The sequence below is a fragment of the Aquarana catesbeiana genome, linkage group LG04 (genome assembly GCF_042186555.1).
Source record: "Aquarana catesbeiana isolate 2022-GZ linkage group LG04, ASM4218655v1, whole genome shotgun sequence".
NCBI lineage: Eukaryota > Metazoa > Chordata > Amphibia > Anura > Ranidae > Aquarana > Aquarana catesbeiana.
In genome coordinates this window covers 381,188,699-381,209,468 of record NC_133327.1, presented here as the reverse complement: position 1 = coordinate 381,209,468, position 20,770 = coordinate 381,188,699, and the positions used below count along the sequence as shown (strand labels likewise).

General features: G+C 44.2%; 1 protein-coding gene across 1 annotated transcript in view; it reads right to left on the bottom strand.

The window, feature by feature from the left end:
• Nucleotides 1-20,770, bottom strand: part of RWDD1 (RWD domain containing 1) — a 35,313-nt gene that overhangs the window by 5,536 nt on the left and 9,007 nt on the right. The window contains exons 3-5 of the mRNA XM_073627125.1: nucleotides 16,304-16,434; nucleotides 10,988-11,131; nucleotides 1,962-2,094 (exon numbers count right to left, since the gene is read on the bottom strand). Of these exons, the coding sequence (XP_073483226.1) occupies nucleotides 1,962-2,094; nucleotides 10,988-11,131; nucleotides 16,304-16,434 (408 nt within the window). The remainder of the gene's footprint in view (nucleotides 1-1,961; nucleotides 2,095-10,987; nucleotides 11,132-16,303; nucleotides 16,435-20,770) is intronic.

The window sequence follows — 20,770 nt, the reverse complement described above, 5'->3', positions numbered from 1 at the left end:
ATCACGAACGCTAGTTTACAAGACTTCTGACTCGTCCTTGCTTCCAAGCATGCGCGTTTGTACTTTGGACTTTTGTACACACACTCGGAAAAACTGACAACAAACCGTTGTCCGCAGAAAATTTTAAAGTCTGCCATCCAACATTTGTCCGTGGAAAATCCGACAATTGTCCGATGGAGCGTATAAACGGTCGGATTTTCCGACAACAGCCTGTCATCACACGATTGCCATCGGAAAATCCGATCGTGTGTATCAGGCTATACAGTGATATACTATGTTAAAGTCACTCTTTCCTTGCAATGGGGTCCCATTTTCCTGTCTTCGGGAAGGGGCACAATTGCCTGCTCATTATCTGCACAGTAATGGGTGTCCTCACCACCCCCATCAAGTTCTCAGTGCTGTAGTGCTTGTCATAAACAAAGTATTGTAAAGAGATTCTTGGAAGTGATTATTACAGCACCAATATGTGGCACCCACTTGTCCTGTTCTCACTTTGCCTCCCTTTTGGTGCCAATGAGCTCCTCCTATTGCCTGTAGTCATCAAAGGACATGGATTAAAGCACATAAGAGACTTGTCCGCTCACTAGTAAAGATTGATTTAAGATCCAAATAATTTATGGATCTTGCACTGTTCCCCAGCTGGGTTTCATATTGAAGGTAATATTGGCAAGTATGGAAAAGATTGTTTTTACATTAAAGGGGTTGTAAACCCTCATGGTTTTTCACCTAATGCATTAAAGTGAAAAACCTTTTGTGCTGCAGCACCCACCCAGAGCCCCCTTTTTTCTTACCTGAGCACGATCGTCCAGCAACGGTGATGAGCACAGCAGCTCCAGCCACTGTCTCGGGTCCTCATTGGATAGATTGATAGCAGCAGGAACCTTTGGCTCCCGCTGCTGTCAATCAAATCCTGTGACATGGGAGCCAAGGGGCGGGGCCGAGTCCTGCTGTCTGTCAATGGATGCAGCAGCAGGACACAGGAGCGCGCCCGCACGAGTGCTCCCATGAAAAGAAGCTCTCTGTGGGGGCACTCGAGAAGGAGGAGCCAGGAGCGTCGCAGGGGGACCCCAGGAAAGGAGGATCGGGGCCACTCTGTGCAAAACTCTTGCACAGGGGAGGAAAGTATAACATGTTTGTTATTTTTTTTAAAAAAGCTTTACAATCACTTTAGGAAATTCATACTACTAATAAAGCTGGCTGCATGCCGTTTTCTCTGCTCTGGACACTTAATTTCTTGGATATGTTTTTTTTTTTGTTCTGCCTTGGTGAGCAAGCAGGAATTCTCAAGTGAAGTAGCACGATTTCAACACCGCAATTGGTGTGACCGGGGGCTTAGTGAACTAACAATGCTCTCTTTGCTGCAAGCAAATTCCAAGCAGTGTATAAAGCCTTGCTCATATTCTCCCCTGAAGGAATAGATAACATCTACCTTGTATGTTATGGAGATAAATATTGCATGAGATTTTAGTGTAGCAAAGGCAGTATGCTGTCAGCCCATTTATTTATTTGTACTTGCGGCATTTTTAATGAAACAAAATATGGGCAAATGTGAGCATATTGCAAAGATATACTGAATATATTTTGGCATGCTAGTCACCCATCGGGTAAATACCTGCACGCCCAACTTCCCTTCTTAGTCTAAGGGTACAATTACCTTAAAATAAGACTGAAGCCCCGTACGCACGGGCAGAATGTCGGGAGACATTTGCAGGTACAAAAAATACCGGCCGACATTCTGCCCGTGTGAACGTCGGTCTGTTTGGTCGGCTTCTGTCGGACGTGCATGCTGGAAAATCAGCAGCTGACCTCACATGGTTAGTAAAGCAGCTCCCGACCGGAGCCGTCAGCTTTGCTGAAAAAAAAAACTGTAGTGTGTACCAGGCTTAAGAGGGTGATGGTCAAATAAAAATTTATCTCACGCTACAAAACATTCATATAATGGCACTGCATACAAAACTTACCAGTTAATTTAATCTTTCCTGATTGCTCTTCTTCCTTCAGTTTTTTTCGCCTCATTTCTGCTAAGTCAGCATCAAATTTGGCTTTCCAACTAAGAAAGTTTTCAATTGTTACAGGGGTTCCATGGAAACGCACCTAGAAGATTTAAATGTTAATGTTGAGAAAAAATAAAAAATAAACACAACACACCACACTGTATTTTATGTCTATTACAACAAAAAATATGAAAATATTTTATCCCTAAAATGTTGGCAAACACTTTATGTAGTTGTGGCAAATGGATCTTTAAGGCCCCTTTCACACGTGTGCGACTTTTCCTGCGACTTTGGACATCAGAGCCGCATGACAAGTCGTGCCCCAAGATTCCCATTCATATCTGTGTGACTTCAAGTCGCACAGACTTCAAAGTAGTCCCTGTACGACTTTGCTGCGAGTTGAGGTCCATAGACCTCAAGTTTACACAGGCATTCCCTGAAATCGCGTCAAAATCGCACAACTTTCAAGTCGCAGCAGTGTGAAAGGGGCCTAAAGCCTAACACTATCTTCAAACTAAGAGGATACTGCAAGACAGATTATTCTCACAAGTACTTACGGAGAAAAGTTTGTATTGTTGGCAATTTGGCGCGGGGGGTGCGCTGGATACCTTTGCTGGCATTGTACTATTGCTGGGTGCCCAGCGCATCCCTGTAGCTTTAAGGCCTCATGCCCACGGGCGTTTTTACAGCCACTTTTAGGAGCGTTTTATACAGCTTAAAAACACCTCTCCATGTTATTCTATGGCCTCGTGCACACACAGACATTAGGAGCGGTAAGTGGTATAGGCGTTTTTAAGCTCCAAAAAAAAAAAAAAAAAAAAAAAAAACCCCAGGACCAGCTAGTTCTGAGGCTCCAGCGCTAGAGCTGTAAAAACGCCAGACGCCGGTAAAAGCTGTTAAAAATGGTTTAATGCTGTATAGAGTGTGTTAAGTCTTGTCAGGCTTTCTCTGCCTCTATTCAAAAATCAGTGGTTCCCTATTGGAGCCCATTGATTTGAATAGAAGTCGCACCGCAAGTCGGATCATGCTGCTGCTGAGGATCTTGAAGGGGAGCCCCCGCCAAAATGGGGGAAAAAAAAAAAAAAATTGGCTGGGTGTCCCTGGTATGGATTTTAAAGGGTAACCCCCAGCCCAGCGAGCGAGCACCCCCCCCCCAGACCATACCAGGCAACATGCCCTCTATGTAGGGGGGTGGGTGCTTTGGGGCAGGAGGACTCCCCATGTTGAGGACAAGGGCCTCTACCCGACAACCCTGGTCGGTGGTTGTCAGGGTCTGCGAGCGGGGGATTATCGGAATCTGGAAGCCCCTTTTAACAATGGGGGCCCCCAGAGCCCGGCCCCCCACCCTATGTGAATGAGTTTGGGGTACTTTGTACCCCTACCCATTCACCCAAAAAAGTGACAAAAGTAAACACAGAACACAGGTTTTTAAAGTATTTTGACCTCGCTCCCTCCTCCAGCGAGGTTTTCTCCCTCTGCCGGTTCTGCTCCTCTCTCCGGTGTCTTCTCCCTCTCCTGTCTTCTCGTTCTTTTGCATGCGCATGGGAGCCTCCAGTAACGGCACAGTCTAACTGAAGGAACAACACATACGTGCCATTGCTTCAGTGCGCATGTGCCGATGACGTTGCCACATGCAAATGCAGTGGATATCTCCTAAACCGTGCAGGTGGCCCAGCACAATAATGAGGAGTGACTCCACAGAAATAGATGATTTTTAAAGTTGACTAACATAAAAAAATCGTATTTTTACTAGAATTTACTAGAATCCTTTTCTTTCGATGGACATCACGGGACACAGAGCCACAGTAATAACTGATGGGTTATGTAGGTACCTTTAGGTATTGGACACTGGTCACACCCTAAGCAGGAAGTTCAACCCCCTATATAATCCCTCCCCTTCCAGGGATACCTCAGTTTTGTAGCAAAGCAATGTAAGTGTATTAGAAGAGGGGCGGGACCTCTGTGTCCCGTGATGTCCATCGAAAGAAAAGGATTTTACAGGTAAGCTGTTATAAAAAAATCCTATTTTCTTTCTCGAACATCACGGGACACAGAGCCACAGTAATAACTGATGGGATGTCCCAAAGCAATGCCAACTGAGGGGGGGGGGGGGGGGGGGGGAAGCACAACCAAGTAGGGTGCAATCAGACCTGAGGACCCTGTACCGCTGTCTGCAGCACACTACGCTCAAAGGCGATATCCTCATGTTTTCTCACATCCACCTGATAAAATCTGGTGAATGTATGAACTGAAGACCAGGTTGCGGCCTTGCAGATCTGAGCCATAGAGGCCTGGTGATGCACTGCCCAAGAAGCACTAATAGCCCTTGTGGAATGTGCCTTGATCTGAAACGGAGGAATCTTCTGTTTCAAACCGTAAGCTTGAATAATCAATTGTCGAATCCATTTAGAAATGGTAGCTTTTGACGCTGCCTGTCCTCTATTGGGACCCTCTGGTAGCATGAACAAAACATCCGTTTTGCAAATCTGAACAGTTGCTTCCAGATAGGTCTTGACTGCTCTTACTACATCCAAAGAATGTAGTGACCTCTCTTCCGGAGAACAGGGATCTGGAAAAAAGGAAGGCAGAACAATGTCTTGGTTTAGATGAAAATCTGAAACCACCTTCGGTAAAAAACTAGGATGAGGGCGCAATACCACTCTATCCTTGTGTACAATCAAATAAGGCTCCTTACAGGAAAGAGCTGCTAATTCTGATACTCTTCTAGCAGAAGAGATGGCTACCAGAAAAATTAGTTTCCTCGTCAGCAAGACCAAAGGAATCTGACGTATTGGTTCAAAAGGCTGTTTCTGTAACACCGACAGAACCAAGTTCAAGTCCCAGGGGTTTAGGGGCGCCCTAATCGGAGGATTAAGACGCATCACCCCCTGCATAAAGTTCCGGACCAAAGAATGCGAAGCAAGTGGCCATTGAAACAGTACTGATAAGGCCGAGACCTGGCCCTTCATGGTACTCAAGGCCAGCTTCATATCTAATCCTAATTGTAGAAAATCAAGAATTCTACCTATCACATATTTTCTGGGATGCCAACCCCTGGATTCACACCAGGATACATAAGCTTTCCAGACACTATGATAAATCATTCTGGAAGCTGGTTTCCTTGCATTGATCAAGGTAGATATGACAGGACCTGAAAGCCCACGACTCTTCAGAACGTGGGTCTCAATAGCCAAACCGTCAAATTTAGCGTTTGTAAGGCAGGATGGGACACTGGACCTTGAGATAACAGGTCTGGGCGTACCGGTAGGGTCCACGGGGAACCCGTCATCCTTACTATTTCTGCATACCAAGTCCTTCTGGGCCAAGCGGGGGCCACCAGAAGTACTGACTTCCTTTCTTGCCTGATCCTGCGAAGGAGTCGTGGCAGTAGCAGAATAGGCGGGAATGCATAAATCAGTGAGAACCGATGCCACGGAATCACCAACGTATCCGTCCCGCATGCAAGAGGATCCCTTGTCCTTGCCACAAATCTGTCTTTTTGTTGAATCGGGATGCAAAGAGATCTACATCTGGGACCCCCCCATCTTTGGCATATGGCCAAAAAGACGTCGGGATGCAGAGACCATTCCCCTGGGAGTAACTGCTGGCGACTTAGATAGTCCGCCTGCCAGTTCTCTATTCCTGGAATGAAAACTGCCGATATGCATGGCACAGGCATCTCTGCCCAGGATCTGGTTCACCTCCTTTTGAGCAGCTCGGCTCCGGGTGCCTTCCTGATGATTGACATAAGCCACTGCTGTGGCATTGTCGGACTGGATCCTGACCAGGCAAATCCTGTACCCTGATAGTCCAGGCTTTTAGGGCTAGGTATACCGCCCGGATCTCCAGAATGTTGATAGGTAAGGTCCTCTCGGTCTTGGACCATAGCCCCTGGATCGCAGACTGTTCCAGAACTGCTCCCCAACCCGACAGACTGGCATCTGTTGTTACCACCGTCCGGGTAACTGGTAGAAGGGATTTCCCCTTCTGCAGGTTTTCGGGTATGAGCCACCAATTGAGACTCTGACGCACCGCATGCGACAGGTGCATCGGAAAGTCTAATGCCTGAACCGTCTTGTTCCAGGCCGACAAAATACTGTGTTGCAGTAGTCTTGAATGGAACTGAGCATAGGGAACTGCTTCGAATGAAGACACCATCTTTCCTAGCAGCCTCATACAAAGGCGGACAGAAGGACCCTTCTTGGTTCTGACTGTCAGAATCAGCTCCCTTAAAGCAGTGATCTTTGCCTGAGGAAGAAATACTTTCTCCTGGCTTGTATCTATGATCAGACCCAAATACTCCAGTCCTCTTACTGGCTTTAGGAAAGACTTTTCTAGGTTGAGGATCCAACCTAGATGTTCCAGATACTTGACCGTGGTCCTCAAGTTTCCGTTCAAGGAGGCTACCGACCGGTCTATCAAGAGCAGGTCGTCTACGTATGCTATGACAGTTATACTCTGAGCCCTTAATCAGGCCAGAGGAGGAGCCAAGATCTTCGTGAACACTCGAGGTGCAGTGGCTATCCCGAAAGGAAGAGCCACAAACTGGAAATGGCGCCCTCCTATCTCGAAGCGCAGAAACTTCTGATGAGCAGGAAAAATGGGCACATGTAGGTATGCATCTCTGATGTCTATCGATGCCAAAAATTCTCCTCCCTGCAGGATGGAGACTACTGTCCGAATTGATTCCATGCGGAAGGACTGTATCCTTAGGAATCGATTCAGATCCCTTAAATCCAGAATGGGTCTGACATCCCCATTTGGTTTTTGGACCGTAAAAAGGTTGGAATAGAAGCCCAATCCTTGATCCTTTGTGGGAACTACCATAATGACCTCTTGCGACAAAAGTCGCTCTAACGCTAGAAGGAGCGACTGCTTCTTCTCTGGGTCTCTGGGAACACTTGATCTGAGGAAACGAGGAGAGGGAAATTCTTGGAACTCCAGCCTGTACCCTAAGGTTACCGTGGAGATTAAATCCTCCTGCCAGAGCCTTGAGAACTGCAGCAGTCTTCCCCCCCCACTCGAGCGAGCAGGGGCGCCCCTTCATGAAGAGGCTTTAGTGTTTTGTCTAGAAGACTTCTTCCCCCAGGACTTCTTTTGTCCCTGGGGTTGACTCTTGTTTCTTGCCCCAGACGGAGGAGGCCGTCATGACTGCCTGGAGGCTGATGCCCCTGGCGCTGGGGAAAGAGGAACGCTTAGTCTTCTTCTTAACAGGTAAGAGTGCTTTTCCCACAAGAGATTCTCTTGATATAGTTATCCAAGTCTTCTCCAAACAACCTTGCACCACGAAAAGGAAACCCAGCCAAGAGCTTCTTACATGGTGCTTCGGATGACCAATTTTTAACCATAAAAGATTCTATGCATATGCACCAACCCAAGTGAAAGGCGAGAGGTTTGCATGATAGAATCTCTGATGGCGTCAACAACATAACATAAGGCCGCTGGAAGATTAGCAAACCCCTGGGCCTGTTGTTCAGGTAAAACTTTGATGACCTGCTTAACATGGTCTCTTAAGTACTGACAGACTCCAATCGCTGCTACTGCAGGTTGGGCCACTGATCCTGCTAAGGAAAAAACATCCTTTAATAAGGATTCCATCTTTTTATCCACAGGATCCCTGAGCATCTGAGCGTTGTCTACAGGATAAGTCAGACTATTATTTACAGAGGAAATGGCCGCATCAATGGCCGGCATTCCCCACATCTTAGTAAATTTTTCTTCCATAGGATAAAGTGTTGAAAACTTTTTCGGCGGAAGAAATCGCTTATCTGGGTGATCCCACTCAGAATAAAAGGAGCTTTTCAAGTAACTTATGAACAGGAAAAGCATGTGCTGTTTGAGAGGGTTTCAGCGACCCCAAAGAAGAAGAGGATTCCTTAACAGATTCAGGTACGGGCAACTTAAATGTGGAGCGGACCAATCCAGTAAGGATCTGTACTAAGACTTTCTCCTCTTGGGAAGCCGAAGAGGGTCCCTCTCCACCTGATTCCTCCGAAGAGGAATCATCCGTCCCATCCTGATCCTCTGAAAGGGATTCGTCTCCTTTATCCCAGAGCTCCTCTGCCTGAGGGTCTTGGGAAACAGAGGAAGGCCTAGTACGTTTTCTTCCACTGAGTGAAACTGTAATCACGGCCATTAATCTTTCCTCTAATCCAGTAATGGTTGAGGAAAAAAACCTCTTGTGTAATGTATACAGGGGCTGAAGTGCCGGAAGCAGTTACAGCCCCTGAACCCAACGGCTCTCGCTGGCCAGCCGTCCCTGGCCCCTCAGGGGGGAGGATGTAGCAGACAGGGGGTCCTCAGAACCTGAACGAGATCCCCTAGTGTCTCTGGTTCTGGGGGTACTTGAACCTCTTCTACCCATAGTGCAAAGCAACAAGGTGTGAGGTATCCAAAATGAACACTGACTGCTGAGCGATATAGTCTGGCAAAAGCCTTGCTACCAAATGCCCAGTCCGGTGTTACCTTAGTAAATGCAGCCTAGGAGAATGCCCATGTCCCACCTTACATGCGATTGTCAGCTCTGTGTCCCTCCAAGGCTCAGAGCACCTGTAAAGTGTGCTTTAAATGGCCATGCTTCTGGCACTGTGGGCGTCTAAGCACGTTGACGCTGTGCCGACGCCCCGCCCCCCCCCTCTGCCCCCCCCCCCTTCATCTTTTCCAAAAAATGTGCGCTTCACGGACGAGCCTGATCCTTCCGAATAAGCATGGAGGAAGGCTGGGGGTGAAGGAGAAAGGAGAGAGGCCGGCAGCGATGAGGCCTGCATACCTGCAACGGCGGCGGCAGCGGTAGTGACAGTGCGGTGTAAAACCGCCTTACAGCCCACTTGCAGCCTCCCCCTAGCCTGGGGGGAATATCCCAGAGGAGAAAACCCCCCATCCCATCCTACCTGGAGCCGGTTGGAGGAGCTTGTACAGCGTCGAACGCTGAGACAGAAATCAGCATGAGAAGGTATGTGCTCTTGGCAGCCCCCGGTGGTCACAATAGGCATAGCATGCATTTACCTTAAAGGAGAAAACCTACTAGAATTCAAAATTCTGTGGAATCTCCTCTTACCTTATCCAGCCGCAGGGTGCTGTATACACAGACCCAATCTTCACCTCTCACGGTGGGCTCCGTTTAAAAAAACCGTCAGAGACTGGGGCCCCCTACAAATAGGGGGATCCTGCAGTTCTGGCCCTGTAAAGCACCCAGCCAGAAATTAGGAGATTTAAAGCCATTTTCTGATCTGCGGGGTCCAGCTCTCTAAAAATAGAAGCGTTACAGGTAAAACCTCGTTTCTTCAGACACGAGGCCCGGGTACCATCCAATTCGGCCATGAAAGGACACTTTGAATGGATCCGGTTCGCCTGGCTTGCCCCAGTATAGGATATCAGGATATTCCCTTTGGAGCTTCAGCACAGGACATCTTTACATGTCCAACACCTAAGACACTGGCGTAAAAACCGAGGTATCCCTGGAAGGGGAGGGATTATATAGGAGGTTGAACTTCCCGCTTAGGGTGTGACCAGTGTCCAATACCTAAAGGTACCTACATAACCCATCAGTTATTACTGTGGCTCTGTGTCCCTTGATGTTCAAGAAAGAAATCTGCTTACAACTCTTCGCTCCTTCCAAGACCTATGTTTGACCTATTCCATCCCAAGATCTACTTTTTTCATATATCTGCAAATACGACAAGTCTTACAATGAATTGGAAACTTCCCACGTCTAGACCACCTCCTGGAACTTTCACCATTCTACTCCCTTCTATCTACTCCTCCTCCTACCAAAAAACCCTCCACGTTATGTATTTGGGAACATGCTCCCATTTTCTTTACGTCTGCCTCAGATTCCTGGCATTCTCCCTAACTTAAAATATTCCTGCTGCATTTCACATTGGGAATATTCTCAGAAACATCTGCATGACTGGTACTTCACACCCTCCAAACTAGCAAAAATGTATCCAGAACATTTTCCTTTATGTTGGAGACAATGCGGCGAGCCAGGTACCATAGCTCATATTTGGTGGCACTGCCCTAACGTTCAGGCCTTTTGGGCCAAAGTATTTTCGCTAATTGCTGTTATCACGGGGACTTCATGCTCACATAACCCTAAATCTGCTTTGCTAGGCTTAGATATGAACTCCTGGCCAATCAACTTCCATCCCATAATCACCCACATCTTCATAGCAGCCTGATTATCTATTGCCTGCAACTGGAAACTTTCAACACCCCCCTGACTATGCTTTCTTTATCCTAATCCTCAACGAGTATGCCTTTTATGAATACTCCTTCGCTAGAGCTCACCTACTACTATCCCAATCTGTCACTGGATTCCATGGCTTTGACACCCTAACTGCTCCCTCCAACCCTAATTAGACAAATCTCACTATGATGATCACCCCAGAACTACACCTGGAGCTCATGTCTAAGTCTAGAGATTTCTAAGGAGAAATGGCACCTACAAGTCATTCTTCCTATTTTGTTCCTTACCTGCTAACATGATTTGGAATACTATAATCCTTACCCTATCTGGAACATACCATAATGGGCAAAGTAATTCTGTACTCCACTTAATAAAAAGCATACCAACCTCTCATCCCTTAATAAACCCCCCCCCCCTCCTTATCTCAGTCATACCTCCCCTTTCCCTTCTCCTTTATTCCCTCCTCAGGCCTTCTCTAGGCCACTTCTGGTCAATATGTACCCCTGCATGCCCAACTATATATTATGGTTTTACACCTATTTGTTACTGGTATTGATATGTATTAGACTGTACCACCATTTCTTCCTTTACTTTATATTAAGAAATATATAATACAGGTCAGAAAGTTGTCAACTACAAGTAAAGTGCACCTGTCAAATTCTGAATAATCTCAGAAGCATCCCAAAACTGATGCCATCAACGCAAGACAGTAGCCAGTTGGCACAGGTCCTTTAAAGTATGGAGCATGATGAGTTGCGATTCCGTACCTTCACATTTCAGAATGCCCATTCTTACCAAAGCTTACCTTCTCTGCTTCCTCTGCCTCTTTTTCCACTATTAATTTTTCCTCTTCTCTTCTAGTTTTTATTTGGTCTACTATTTCATTAAGTCTATCTTGAACTGCAGACACTAGGGTGAAAATCATCACCATTCCTAGATTCTCCTGAGCCTAGAATTAGACAAAGAATAAAATTTAGATAACATCATTACATTAATGACAGCAACTTGATCATTTATTTAGGTATTCAAAGAAACCTTTGTAAGGTCAAAAACGCAAAAAATAAAAAATTGCTGAGCCAAAGTTTCACATCCATACATTTTTACAGATGTTTATCTAATACTTTTGTTGTAACAAATAATACAATCTATGAAACATAGCTTACTGGATTCCTATTTTTGAGTAAATTTTCCCAAAAAAAAAAAAAAAACACACAAAACACCACCAAACACACTACATGCAAATAACCAGGAAAAAAAAAAAAAAAAAAAAGTGAACCTTCTGATTTGATCTTCCCTGTGTGCTGCACATGCATGGCATAAGAGGCCACAAAAACCGGTGTGTTTGAGAGTCCAGCAGTGGTGAAATGACCATCTACATGAGGCCATTAGGATTCTTCGAATGTCACATTTTTAAGGGTTTTTCTATTCTAGAATCAGTTTAAAGTAATTGTAAAGGATCGTTTTTTTTTTTAATTTTAAATCATACCTCCACTGTGCAGCTCGTTTTGCACAGAGTGGCCCCGAACATCCTCTTCTGGGGTCCCACGGTGGCTCTCGCTGCTCCTCCTCGCATCATATAACCCCCTAGGAGAAGCGCTCTCCCGAGGGGGTTACCTTGCGGGCGCGCTCCCGAGTCCAGCATTTGCATCCACAGACATGAATGCCGATCTCGGCCCTGCCCCCCGCGTCATTGGATTTGACTGACAGCAGCAGGAGCCAATGGCTGCGCTGCTATCAATCTATACAATCAAGAGCCGGGACCCTGTGGAGAGAGGGACAGCGTGTCCCCGCCGAGGAGATGAAGGGGCTCGAGTAAGTAAAAACTGGGGGGGGGGGGGCTGGTGACTTCCAGGTGTTTTTTCACCTTAATGCATAGGATGCATTAAGGTGAAAAAACACGAGGGTTTACAACCCCTGCAATTGCACAGTGCAGCACATGTCCATATGCATTTTGTTGTTACTTTTTTAATTTTAAAGAACAGTACGGTTATTAAAATGTTATTTTACCTAGATTAAAATCAGAATAAATGCATCTATGCAAATGACAGATAAAAAGACAAGATAGATAGATGCTAAAATGATAAAACATCAAACAAACATTTTTAGCTCTTGTCCTCAGGGGTTCTGGTGGAGAGATCTTGAATTTGAGTTCCAAAGACAAACAAGGGGAGCACACTATCCTTTTTGGATTTTTTACTTTATTAAATATTATAGAGAAAGTAGTAGCAGCAGCAATGAAAATATCTTCAGGTACAGTGCCTTGAAAAAGTATTCATACCCCTTGAAATTTTCCAGATTTTGTCATGTTACAACCAAAAACGTAAATGTATTTTATTGGGATTTTATGTGATATTCCAACACAAAGTGGCACATAGATGTGAAATGGATGGAAAATGATAAATGAGTTTCAAACTTTAACAAATAAATACAGGGGGTCCCCTAGTTACAAACGACTCCTACTTACAAACGGAGGGAGACGACAGGAAGGGAGAGGAAATCTACCTCTAGGAAGGGAATTTCACTCCTGTAAGAGCCATTATGGGGAAAAGGTACCTCCACAGATGCTTTATCACCAAGGCTTGTTTCCACAACCCCCCCAAATTTTCAAAATCCAATTGTCATTGGGACAGAAAGGGAGGTGAAATCTTCTGAATAGGGGCACACACAGCGAAACAAATGTTACAGGGGTTTTAACCCTTCCCTATGCTATCCAAAAAGTTTAAAAATAGTATTTTTTGCTGGAGCTACAATTAAGAAATGTACCTGTTCCGACTTACAAACAGATTCAACTTAAGAACAAACTTACAGTCCCTAACTTGTTTGTAACCCGGGGACCCCCTGAATGTGAAAAGTGTGGTGTGCATTTGTATTCAATACTTTGTAATGTCGCAATCACGATAAAAAAAAAAAAATGCAATTTGCAGCTATTACCAATTAAAAAATATTTATAATAAAAATGCCATGAAACTATCCCCTATTTTGTAGACGCTATAACTTTTGCGCAAACCAATTAATATACGCTTATTGCGATTTTTTTTACCAAAATATGTAGAGCAGGGATATGCAATTAGCGGACCTCCAGCTGTTGCAGAACTACAAGTCCCATGAGGCATAGCAAGATTCTGAAAGCCACAAGCGTGAAACTCAGAGGCAGAGGCATGATGGAACTTGTAGTTTTGCAACAGCTGGAGGTCCGCTAATTGCTAATCCCTGATGTAGAGGAATACATATCGGCCTAAACCGAGGAAAAAATTAGTATTTTTATATATTTTTGGGGGATATTTATAACAAAAAGTAAAATATTGCTTTTTTTCAAAATTGTGGCTCTTTTTTTGTTTATAGCGCAAAAAACTGAAACCGCAGACGTGATCGAATACCACCAAAAGACAGCTCTATTTGTGGGAAAAAAAGGACATCAATTTCGTTTGGGTGCAACGTCGCATGACCGCACAAATTGTCAGTTAAAGCGGCGCAGTGCTGAATCGCAAAAAGTGCTCTGGTCAGGAAGGGGGTAAAAATCTTCCGGGGCTGAAGCGGTTAATATGCTTTGATCTAAACCATTCCATTGTAGCTCTGGCTGTATGTTTAGGGTCGCTGTCCTGTTGGAAGGTGAACCTCCACCCCAGTCTCAAGTCTTTTGCAGACTTATGCCCCGTACACACGGTGGGACTTTGTTCGGACATTCCGACAACAAAATCCTAGGATTTTTTCAGACGGATGTTGGCTCAAACTTGTCTTGCATACACACGGTCACACAAAGTTGTCGGAAAATCCGATCGTTCTAAACGCGGTGACGTAAAACACGTACGTCGGGACTATAAACGGGGCAGTGGCCAATAGCTTTTATCTCTTTATTTATTCTGAGCATGCGTGGCACTTTGTCCGTCGGATTTGTGTTCACACGATCGGAATTTCCGACAACGGATTTTGTTGTCGGAAAATTTTATCTCCTGCTCTCAAACTTTGTGTGTCGGAAAATCCGATGGAAAATGTCCGATGGAGCCCACACACGGTCGGAATTTCCAACAACACGCTCCGATCGGACATTTTCCATCGAAAAATCCGACTGTGTGTACGGGGCATAACAGGTTTTCTTCTAAGATTGCCCTGTATTTGGCTCCATCCATCTTCCCATCAACTCTGACCAGCTTCCCTGTTTCTGCTGAAGAAAAGCATCCCCACAACATGATGTGTTCAGGTTGATGTGCAGTGTTAGTTTTCTGCCACACATAACGTTTTGCTTTTAGGCCAAAAAGTTCAATTTTGGTCTTATCTGACCAGAGCACCTTCTTCCACATGTTTGCTGTGTCCCCCACATGAATTCTCGCAAACTGCAAATGGGACTTCTTGTGGCTTTCTTTCAACAATGGCTCTTCTTGCCACTCTTCCATAAAGGCCAGATTTGTGAAGTGCACGACTAATCGTTGTCCTGTGGACAGATTCTCCCACCTGAGCTGTGGATCTCTGCAGCTCCTCCAGACTTACCATGGTCCTCTTGGCTGCTTCTCCGATTAATGCTCTCCTTGCCTGGCCTGTCAGTTTAGGTGGACGGCCATGTCTTGGTAGGTTTGCAGTTGTGGCATACTCTTTCCATTTTCGGATGATGGATTGAACAGTGCTCCGTGAGATGTTCAAAGCTTGAGATTTTTTTTTTTTGTTTATAACTGAACCCTACTTTAAACTTCTCCACAACTTTATCCCTGACCTGTCTAGTGTGTGCCTTGGCCTTCATGATGCTGTTTGTTCACCAAGGTTCTCTAACAAACCTCTGAGGGCACAAAACAGCTGTATTTATATTGAGATTAAATTGCACACAGGTGGACTCTATTTACTAATCAGGTGACTTCTGAAGGCAATTGGTTCCACTAGATTTTAGTTAGGGATATCAGAATAAAGGGGGCAACATAAAAATGCACACCACACTTTTCAGATATTTGTGAAAAAAAAAAATTGAAACCCATTTATCATTTTTCTACCACTTCACAATTATATATGCCACTTTGTGTTGATCCATCACATAAAATACATTTACGTTTTTGGTTGTAACAGGACAAAAACGTGGAAAATGTCAAGGGGTGTGAATACTAATTCAAGGCACTGTAGGTGGAAACGTCAAAAAAACTCAAGAATAAGTTGTGGCAGTGATATCTCCCCAGCCTCAAGAAATGAAGGAAACCTTTGGACTTCACCTTTAACTGATTAGCTACTTTTAGGTGGACTAAATTATTGTGAAAAAGTGAGAATGAAGATTAAATGATAATGATTGCTGGCCAAGGAGATTACAACTGCAAGCTCCTGGGACAACTCAGGTCTCTTCCTCAGGCATGGTGTCAATCTACAAAACATTGTTTTGGGTGAACTGACTGTTTAATGAGACTTCATCCATGTTTACAATAAAACGTGCATTTATGCCATATCGAAGTGAGTATATATTAGAACTGCACGATTCTGGATAAAATGAGAATCAATTTTTTTGCTTAGAATAAAGCTTAGCTTAGAATAAAGATTTTGCTTAGAATAAAGATCACAATTCTCGGCGTAACATCATCTTTCACATTATACAAAGAAAATTGGGCCAACTTTACTGTTTAATTTTGTTTTTCTTTATCTCATTAAAGTATATTTTTCCCAAAAAAATTGCGTTTGAAAGACCACTGCGCAAATACAGTGTGACATAAAATATTGCAACGACTGCCATTTTATTCTCTAGGGCAGCGATGGTGAAACCTGGCACCCCAGAAGCATTCAAAATCTGGTGCAACTCTGCATAGAAACCAATCAGCTTCCAGGTTGGAGTTTGAACTAGCTGAAGTTAGAAGCTGATTGACTACCATGCACAGCTGCACCAGTTTTAGTAAATCTCCCACATTGTTTCTTTTTATCTCTTTCAGCACATGTTGTTGATAAACACTGCCAGCTGTTTTTTTTTTTTTTTTTTTTTTTATTGACAGCTGTGAGCAGGGAAAAAATGCTGGAGTAAGACCATGAGGGGGGGGTTGAATCGAGATTGTGTTTTTTTTTTTTAGCGATTAATCATGCGGCTCTATTATTAATATGGTTTAAATATCCCCATAGTGGTTCATATTGAAAATACACAGGTCTACACATCTAAAAGACTTACCTGTTCTTGCAATAAAGCCAGTAGTCCAGAACCGTCGCTATCCTCAAGATTTTCTTGGGAAATTATTTCATAAAGAGGAGCGTCATCTGGATAAGTTTTTACATATGTAAATTTAAGTGTTACCACTACATCTGTAAAAGACAAATAAAATTCAATCATTAAAAGTGGATGTAAACTCGTTTCATGAAATCTGACCTGGGCACATACAGTGAGGGGGAAAGTACCATATTTAATGGGCGTATAACACTCACCTTTTCCCCCTGAAAATAGGGGGCAAATCACAGGTGCGTGTTATACGCAGATAGTGTACCTCGGAGGAGAAGGAGGGGGAATTCACTGAGCCGTCATCTCCCGTTTACTCAGCTATCACATCACACACACAGTCCGCCTCCGCCACCGGCATTGGTCCAGTGTTCTATCACAGGAGCTGGTCCAATGCAGATGGCAGAGGTGGGACTGTGTGTGTGACTGCCAACTGAGAGCCGAATAAACAGGAGATGACGGCTCTGTGATTTCCTGCACTGTTCAGGCTGCATTGATGAGAGATGGTGAGGCTGCTGATGGGCATTGATCGGGCTGCATTGGGTCTGCAGATGGGCATTGATCAGGCTGCATTGAGGCTGCAGATGGGCATTGATCAGACTGCATTGATGGGAGATGGGGAGTCTGCAGATGGACAATGCCCCTAATTCAAAAGTTTTTTTTTTTTTTTTTTTAAATAAACAAGTTTCCTGAAAACTTCCCTCTTAAAATGAAGGTGCGTGTTATACGCTGATAAAAACCCTTGATCCCCTGCTGATTTTGAACGTTTGCCCACTGACAAAGAAATGATCAGTCTATAATTTTGAAGGCAAGTTTATTCTAACAGTGAGAGACAGAACAACAAAAAAATCCAGAAAAACACATTTCAAAAAAGTTATAAATTGATTTTCATTTTAATGAGTGAAATAAGCATTTGACCCCTTCACAAAACATGACTTGGTACTTGGTGGCAAAACCCTTGTTGGCAATCACAGAGGTCAGACGTTTCTTGTAGTTGGCCACCAGGTTTGCACACATCTCAGGAGGGATTTTGTCCAACTCCTCTTTGCAGAGTCTCAGGTGAACTTGCACAGGACCCCATCCTCAACCCCCTATGCAGGTTCAGATTGGTCTGCACTGCCCATGTGACAGTGCCGACCAATTAAAATGCTCCAAAACGTCCCCCCTAATGGGGGGACGTTTTGGAGATTCAGCTGCGGAAATTGCTAACCCCCGGACCCGTGAGGCAGCTATACTGGGGCTCAGAACGGGAGATTGCTGTGCTCAAGGTCAGCGGGACTGGGGGGGGGGGTTCATGTCTCAAGTTCACCTTACAGATTTTTCTGTAAAGGTGAACTTACCCTTTAAAAGGTTTTCGAGGCTGACGTTTGGTAACTCAAACCTTAAAGTGGATGTAAACCCAAAAATTGATTTAATTTTTTTAATATCATACTGTAGAATATAAGATTTCCTATCATTTGAGCCCAGTCTTGCCACACAGAGTTAATCCATCTCTGAGCAATCCTCTTTTATTGTTCAGTGAGATAAATCTTGACAAACTGAGAAAAACTTTGTCAAATACTCCCCCTTGCTGTGAGTGACAGCGTAAGACACATGCATTATTTTCTTCAGCAGCTCTGCAAGGATTGGCTGTTCCACACCTCAGCATGATTTGGCATGCTGAAGTCATGTGGTTACTTTCCTGTCTTTTCACTGGATGTTAGAGATCATAGCAGAAGTTCAGTGTTAGAAATACACAGGAGAAAATGCATATTGACAAGGGGAGTGTAGAGGTGGACGTGGAGTCTACTGACATCACAACTCCACCCACCGAGCTCCAGACAACAGACCCACCCACAGAATCTGCAGTTTTTCGGGTCTTATAACAGACAGACAGAGGGGAGACATTTGACATGTAAAGATACATGCAGGAGACATGTATATCCTTATAGAGAACCCCTATGGCAGTAGTTTAGAAAGGATGACATTGGGTTTACATCCACTTTAGGCTCCCTCTACTTATTTTCTATGGGATTAAGTTCTGGAGACTGGCTAGGCCACTCCAGGACCTAAATGTGCTTTTTCTTGAGCCACCCCTTTGTTGCCTTGGCCATGTGTTTTGAGTCATTGTCATGCTGGAATACCCATCCACAACCCATTTTCAATGCCCTGGCTGAGGGAAGGAGGTTCTCACCAAAGATTTGATGGTACATGGCCCCATCCATCATCCCTTTGATGGGGTGAAGTTGTCCTGTCCCCTTAGCAGAAAAACATCCCCAAAGCATGTTATTTCCACTTCCACGTTTGATGGTGGGGATGGTGTTCTTGGGGTCATAGGCAGCATTCCTCCTCCTCTTTCAAAACACAGCGAGCTGAGTTTATGTCAAAGAGCTTGATTTTGGTCTCATCTGACCACAACACTTTCACCCAGTTCTCCTCTGAAACATTCAGATGGGCCTGGATATGTGCTTTCTTGAGCTGGGGAACCTTGCGGGCGATGCAGGATTTCAGTCCTTCACGGCATAGTGCGTTACCAATTGTTTTCTTGGTGACTATGGTCCCAGCTGCCTTGAGATCATTGACAAGATTCTCCCGTGTAGTTCTGGGCCAATTCCTCGCGGTTCTCATGATCGTTGAAGCTCCATGCATGTGAGAGCAACAGTTATTTTGTGTTTCTTCCATTTGCGAATAATCGTACAAACTGTTGTCACCCTCTCACCAAGCTGCTTGGCGATGGTCCTGGAGCCCATTTCAGCCTTGTGTAGGTCTACAATCTTATCCCCGACATCCTTGGACAGCTCTTTGGCCATGGTTGAGAGATTGGAATTTGATTGATTGTTATCTGTATAAAAGACACCTGTCCACAGAAGCAATCTGAGATTAGGAGCACACCCTTTAAGAGAGTGCTCCTAATCTCAGCTCGTTACCTGTATAGAAGACACCTAGGAGTCAGAATTCTTGCTGATTGATAAGGGATCAAATACTTAATTTCACTTACTAAAATGCAAATCAATTTATAACTTTTTAAAAATGCGTTTTTCTAGATTTTGTTGTTATTCTGTCTCTCACTTTTAAAATAAACCTACCATTAAAATTATAGACTGATCATTTCTTTGTCAGGGGGGAAAATGTACAAAATCAGCAGGGGAACAAATACTTTTTCCCCTCACTGTAGATCTGTAGTGTTTACTTATCTCTCCCCAAAACCCTAAGTCCCATGTCTTTCTGCTGCTCCACTCCTGTTATCAGCATGATAACTTCTGACAAGTTTTCTGACACAAGATATAAGAAGCTGGGAATTTGTGTCAGGGAGGGTAGATTAGCAGAGAGCTTGTCTATTCACAGCACAGCTCTGCAAGCATCTTCCTTCCTCTGCCTATGTGGAGGGGGGGGGGGGGGGTGACTTTCCTCCAAACAGTTCTCACACAGTGTATGCCAAGACTACACACCCAGTGCTGGAACAGGAAGAAAAAAATTCTAACACAATGTGGACTTTCTAAAGAATATAGAAAGCTGAAGACAGCAGATAGACACGTAAAACTTATATAGGGAGATTTATTTCATCTGAGGCTGTTCACTTCACTGGGTATATGTGAGGGTTCACATCCACTTTAATAATGGGACAGACTGGGTGGTAGGAACGCCGCATTCATCTAAGGCTTGCCAGTTCCTAAATGTCTTGCAGGACAATTTCATGGGTCAGATAGTAAATGCACCAACTAGAAACAAAGCGCTACTAGACCTACTGATTACCAACAACACAGACCTGATCACGGATGTGGAAATACGGGGAAATTTAGGAAACAGTGATCACAGGTCGATTTGTTTTAGTATAAATCACACAAATAGAAAACATAAGGGGAATACAAAGACAATGAATTTCAAAAGAGCCAACTTCCCTAAACTATGATCCTTGCTAGAGGATAATAATTGGGATAAAATCTTAGGAACAAAGAACACGGAGGAAAAATGGGTATGCTTTAGGAGCAGATTAAATAAGGGCATTAGCCAGTGCATCCCAATGGGAAACAAATTTAAAAGAGCTAATAAAAGTCCTAGGTGGCTTAACTCCAACATAAAAATGCATATAAAAAGCAAAGGATAAGGCCTTCAAAAAATACAAGGCTGAGGGATCATCTTCAGCATTCCAATTTTACAAAGAATGCAACAAGAAATTTAAGGGTGCAAGATAGAACACGAAAGGCACATAGCGAAGGAGAGTAAAAAAAAAAAAAATCCCAAGAAATTCTTTAAGTACATAAATAATAAGGGGAGGTCAGATCATATAGGTCCCATAAAGAATGATGAAGGGAATCTTGTTACTAAGGATGGAGAGATGGCGAAGGTTTTGAATTTATTCTTCTCCTCGATCTTCATGAGGGAATCGGGGGGGGGGGGGGGGGGGGCCTTCAGTAACCAAAACTACAATGTTCATCATGACATGTC